We start from the raw sequence: 6,491 nt of genomic DNA on the forward strand, positions 1-6,491 counted from the left end.
TCTGGGAGAATAAGTCTTATTTATTTGGTTTCAGTCAAAATAACATAGAAATGAATTCAAATATACACATTTTGTTTTCAAATACAATCTCTTGAATTATTCTCATTTTAAAAATTGGATTATTGGACCTGTCATCTTCAAATGAGTATTTAGGATAGTTAATATCATAAGAATTCAGAAGCATGATGGACAATGGCTGAAGCACGGCTACACATACAGTCTCCGGATCAAACTCATCTTTGCTTCTCTATGGGACATGATTATGATTATTTCAACAACTTATTCACAGCCTCTTTAACATCCTTATTCCTCAGGCTGTAGATCAAGGGATTCAACATGGGGAAAACCACTGTGTAAAAGGTTGAAACAATTTTGTCCCTATCCAAAGAGTAGCTGGACCGGGGACGAGCATAGATGTAGAGGATGGAGCCATAGTACAATGTCACAGACATGAGGTGGGAAGAGCAGGTGGAGAAGGCCTTGAGGCGGCCCTGGGTGGACCTGATCCTCAAGATAGTGGCAATGATGAGGAGATAGGTGGCCAGGATGAACACAATGGGGAGGATGACATTGGAAGCCAAGAGGAAGAACAACACAGACTGAAAGCTGTCCTTCTTGCCACAGGCCAGTTTCACCAGGGGTGGGATATCACAGAAGAAGTCATCAATTACGTTGTCACTGCAGAAAGTCAAGGCAAAAGTGTCTTTGGTGATGATGAAAGAGTTAATTAAACCACCCAGATAGCAGGCTCCCACGAAAAATACATATAGTTTTAAAGACATGGCTTGTGAATAAAGCAGTGGCTTTGAAATAGCCATATAGCGGTCATAAGCCATGGCAGCCAAAAGGTAACACTCAGTATACCCAAGTCCAGCAGAGAAGAAGAACTGGGCCACACAGCCAGCAAAGGAGATGCTCTTGTCTTCAGAGATGCAGATTGCTAAGATCTTTGGAGTGTAGACAGAAGTCAACCCAAGATCCAGGAATGATAGGTTTCCAATGAAGAAATACATGGGCGTGTGGAGCCGGGAGTCATTGCAGATCAACATGATGAGGGAGCTGTTTCCTGCCACAGTCAGTGTGTACACAGCAAGGAAGATGGCAAATAGGACCAGCTGCATGACAGGGTCTGTTGTGAATCCCACCAGAATAAACTCAATCACTGTGTTATTATATTGTTCCATGGCATTAGGAAATCTCACCTAAGAGTAGATAAAAGTAGAGTTCAGCTGGATTCAACATGTTAAATAAATGAAAATTACATTGAATTAATAAAATTTCAAAAATAGTAAGTAATCAAAAAAGGTATTATTCAAGTGGAAGAGGAGGTGAGAAAGATCTCAGAGGAGTTGAGGGAGTGAAACAGTAATCAAAATATATTTTCAACAAAAGAAAATTAGAAAAAAACTTCATGGATTCACTCATATCTGAGACAATTAAATGGCAAAGATTTTGATTGTATAGACTTGGGTTATATACTAATTATAAAATTACTATCAAAATATTGGGGTAGCTCATTTGCTAAATTATTTTCCTTGTAAGCATGAAGAGCTTAGGATGATACCAAGAAATCATTTTAAATAGAAAACCAGACACTGTGGTACACATTTTGATCCCAGGCCAAGGTGACAGGAACCCTGTGGTTTTGTGGCTCCCACATAGCCTTGCATGACAGATTCTAGGCCAGAGCTAGACACAGTCTAAAAGAAGAATGCAGGATAAATGGCTCCTGAGGAACAACAGCAAAAGTTGCCCTCTGACCTCCACACATGCAACACAAGTGCATATGCACCTCTTTCCACAACAAACTCTCACCCACATGAGCATTTTCTAATACATACCAAAAATAAAATAAATTATAAATAAGTGGTTGGAGTTTGAAAAGCGTCAGGAGAAACATGTAGCCCAATCAGTCTTGATATTTGAGAGATGTCTTATCTCTATACATTAACATTATTGTGTTGATAGTTGATGTACACGTGTGCCTCGCACTTCATTTGATGAACCCAGTGTAAGTTCATTTGGAAAAAGGATGGAATTCCAGAAGAGAAAGTTGATGCTCTAATCTGCATAAATAAGTGGCTTGATGAGGGGGAAATCTCGCCCCTCTCTATCCATCTTCCTCTTTCCTTCTTTTCTTTCCTCCATCTCTCTTTCTCTCAGATGGACATTTCTAACTTATGAAATGGACCTTATTGGAAGAAAGCTATGTACTCATCTTGATCTTTGACCTCATTCAAGCTATAAATCTCTGAAAATGTTGTTTTGCAATGTTGAAGACAGCACTACATGACATCGTGTTATGACACCCAAGCTCATTAAGGAAATATCATCTTCATTTTGCAAGTATAGGGACAGATGCCAAACACACTAGGCCGATATTGATGATAGGATCAACAGAATTTATACTTAATATTATTCAAACAGAGAACCTAATCTCTACATTATATAGTGTAAATATGGAATATTAAGGTCTTGTTTGAATACAGATCCCTATGCCTCCACTATAGAATTTAGAGAAGGAAAAAAATGAATTAAAGTACCTTCTTTGATCTATAGGATTCATTATCCCAAGTATGTCCTTAAAGGCTCAACTGTTCATCAGCCCTAGTCTAGTGGCAGCAATGGACCCATGTTAGCCATCTTCCAAAAACCTTTGAATTATGTTGCCAAGGGCTATGCTTTGTACTTAAAAGTGAATATAAGCATTATATTTCTATACTGGTATGTGGTTACAGAAAACGTCTCCTAGCACTAGAGAAAATTAAACACTAAAATTTAAGTATTAGAAAAAAGCATTCTCATGTGTCCTACCCATGTCTCATGAGGACACTATGAATGCCAAAATTAGACTCTCTGCTGGAGAACTGGAAGACTCCTGGGGTCATGAGTCGAGCTTGGGGCAGAGCTGAGGATAGTTAGTTGACTCTAAGCATGGGTTCTGCTCATTCTGCTGTGGTTGATTACCCCAAAGCTTTTCAGTCACAACAAGCACTCTCCCAGATCTCCCAGCCCAGCCCACACTTCCTTTGCACTAGTACCTCATAATATAGCAAGCTGGGAACAGGACAGCTCTGAAAGGAAGTTCTCGGGGAATTTTATTTTGCAGGCTACACTTACTGCATGAAATTTGGTACACCTATTTACACAGGCTCTCTGTATCTGTGGCTGAAAGAGTTTTAAAAGTCAAAATGCAATCACTGGATGCCCATTCTTCTTAGAAATTTATTTTACCCATTTTGCTTATTCCTAAATATGTGACCTGGTCAGTAAGTTATCCCACTACCAACCTCTTCACATCCTGCACTTGCCTCTACCCCCAAATCCTTCCCCCCTTTATCCATGTTTCTTTTCTTCTCTAGAACAATCAACAAAGGACCAGTCACAAAACCACTTAATTATACACTTTGCCGTCTGTCCCCCGTAGGGAAGACACCAGCCTAAGAAGGGCATGTTTCATTACCTGGTTTTCACTGCTTGCTGTTAGTACTCTAAGTGTGTCTTTCACAAAGCCCATGACTCTTGTTTCTGAAATGATGAATAGATGCACTAAAGAAAAATTCAATCATCTCCACATTCCAGTCGTGCCTAATCATGTTACCAGCCCTAAATAAATTATTTCTTATTCATTTATTCATTTATTAATAATTTATGGAATAAATTATTCCATATTCATTGCTATAACCAAACTTATAAGTATCCTGTGTTCTTCGGAAATAGATACCAGATAAGAGTAGCTACATAATTAAGATGAAGAATTTATGAGCAGAAATTTCCTTCAGACACAGTATGCTTGTGAAGAATGTAGTTTTCATTGTGTATCAAACCATATTACAGACTGAGGCGCTTTTAGTTTTCTACTTTAAAGGTAGTCACAATGAGACTGGAAAAGTCAGACCTAGCACTGGGCCCTCAAAGACTTATCAAAACTCCAGTTCATCTTTCCACCTTTCAGCCAACCTCATATACTTTATTAAATTCCTTTATGCTTCAGTGGTATCACTTGTAAATCACAAATGAGTATTTCAACTGCAGCATCAAGCTGTTGAAATTTTTGAAAAATGCCATAACTTAATGTTTTCAGGGTTTTTTTCTTTTGCTTTGCAGTGAGGTAATGAATATAAATTTGGGTGGGCAGAATGATGTGGAGGATCTGAGCAGAGCTGTATAGGGAAAAACATGATTTAATAGGTTGTATGAAAAAGTACCACTTTACACCCATCAGAATGGCTAAGATCAAAATGTAAGTGAGAGCACACGGAAGACATGTCATGGAGAAAGGGGAACACTTCTCTATTGCTGGTGGGAATGTAAAGTTATACAACCAATTTGGAAATCAATCTAGTACTTCCTCAGAAAATTAGGAATAGTGTTACCTCAAGATCCAACTATACCACTTTTGGACATATATCCTAAAGATGCTCAACTATACAACAAGGACATTTGCTCAACCATGTTCATTGTAACAGCCTTACTTGTAATAGCCAGAATCTGGAAATATCCTAGATGCACTCAACCAAGTAATGGATACAGAAATTATGCTACACTTACACAATGAGATACTACTCAGCAATTAAAAACAAGGAAATCATGAAATTTACAGGCAAATGGATGGAACTAGAAAAAATCATCCTGAGTTAGGTAACCCAGAAGCAGAAAGGCACACATGGTATATATAAACTTATAGGTGAATATTAAACATATGATATAAGATAAACATATTAAAATCTGTATAGCAAAGGAAGCTAAGCAAGAAGGAGGACCCTAGGGAAGATTCTCAATTCTCATTCATAAGGGCAAATGAGAGAAACATCAGAAGTAAAAGAAAACAGGGAACAGAACCAAAGCCTACCACAGAAGATCAATGAAAGACTCTACCCAACAGGGTATTGAATCAGATGCTGAGACTCATAGCCAAACTTTGGGCAGAGTGCAAAGAATCTTATGGCAGAAGGGGGAGATAGAAAGACTTGGAGAAACAGGAGCTCCACAAGGAGACCAACAGAGCAAAAAACTCTGGGCCCAAGAGGACCTGCAGAGATCGATGTGCCAACCAAGGACCATGCAAGGAAAGAACCTAGACACCCTGCTCAGATGTATCCTATGGGCAACTCAGTCTCCATGGATTTTCCCTAGTAAGGGGAACAGGGGCAGTCTCTGGTATGAAAGTGGTTTCCTGCTCTTTGATCACCACCCCATGGTGAGGTGGCCTTACTAGGCCACAGAGAAAAAGGATCCAAACAGTCCTGATGAGACCTGATAGGCCAGAGTCAGATAGTAAGAGATAACCTCTTCTATTGGTAGATTAGGGGAGGGGCATAGGGGGAAAACTGAGGAAGGATGGGAAAGGGAGGAGATGACGTAGGGTGCCACCGCCTGGATACAAAGTGAATAAATTTTAATAAATATTAATGATAATAATATTATGATAATAATATGATATTATGATATATTAATCATATATGGTGTTATGTGTGATATAATATGTACATTCTATTATATATTGTAATTGTAATTATTATTATCATTATTACTATTATTATCAAAAAACTGTTTAAGTGCATGAGAATTGGAGTCCTTTCCTGCAGAGTTTTCCTGTATTTTTAGGACCTGTCTGTAGTTTTCCCTGCTTACCTTAGTGAACATATAATAAAACACATTTTGCCAACTGACTTTTAAAATTAAAATTATATATATATATATACATACATACATGCATACATAAAAAGAGATAATCAAGAGCAGTTAGTAGATTTAAAAAGGACCTAGAAGAACAAAAAACTTGAACTTGTTGCTAAAAGAATGAACAAATAGACGATATTCATTAGCTGTCAGTATGTCAAGGGCACAGGCAGCACCTGCTGTGGCCGAGGTAAAGCTCTCTGAGTCTCATTCTAAGATGGTGCATTGCACTAAATCACGGTTCACGGACTGTCCTCTCACTGTAGAAGACTGATGACAACTGACTCCACACAGGACTGAGAGGTGCAAGGTGGAACTGCACATTATTATAGGGATGGATGTAGTCTTATTTTATAGGCTTATTGATATTTAATAAACTGATATATGTCCTCCCAAATCCTGTTACTAGTTGTTATAGAATATTTGTAAGCAGCACATTCTCCTCACCCGGGCATGTGTGGTCAAACAGACCTAGGCAGAATTCTGTTCTTAACTCTACACAGCTTTACTATTGGAAACCTGACCAATCCTCATAAGAAGCAATTCCTTTATCTGTAATATAAAGCACTTCTCTATCTCAATCTATTTTCTGTAAAGTTATGGTTATTTTCAATAAATACATTGTATTTGGGGATGGAGAGATGGTTTAGCGGTTAAGAGCACTGGCTGCTCTTCCAGAGTCCTGAGTTTGATTCCCAGCAACCACATGGTGGCTCACAATCATTTTTAATGGGAGCTGATGCTCTATTCTGTCATGAATGAGTACATGCAGATAAAGCTCTCATATACATAAATAAATATTTTTTAAA

At 38.3% G+C, this 6,491-nt stretch overlaps 1 protein-coding gene across 1 annotated transcript; it reads right to left on the reverse strand.

Annotated features, from left to right (window-relative positions):
* Positions 1 to 266: 266 nt before the first annotated feature.
* Positions 267 to 1,184, reverse strand: LOC110561648 (olfactory receptor 9G19-like). Its single transcript, XM_021658157.2, has one exon. The coding sequence runs from the start codon at positions 1,182 to 1,184 to the stop codon at positions 267 to 269; it is 918 nt and encodes a 305-aa protein (XP_021513832.1).
* Positions 1,185 to 6,491: the final 5,307 nt, after the last annotated feature.

Source organism: Meriones unguiculatus, chromosome 8, assembly GCF_030254825.1.
Source record: "Meriones unguiculatus strain TT.TT164.6M chromosome 8, Bangor_MerUng_6.1, whole genome shotgun sequence".
Lineage (NCBI taxonomy): Eukaryota > Metazoa > Chordata > Mammalia > Rodentia > Muridae > Meriones > Meriones unguiculatus.

What these genes read in the sequence shown, in the direction of transcription:
- LOC110561648 (XM_021658157.2), bottom strand. Translation starts at nt 1,184, where the DNA reads ATGGAACAATATAATAACACAGTGATTGAGTTTATTCTGGTGGGATTC.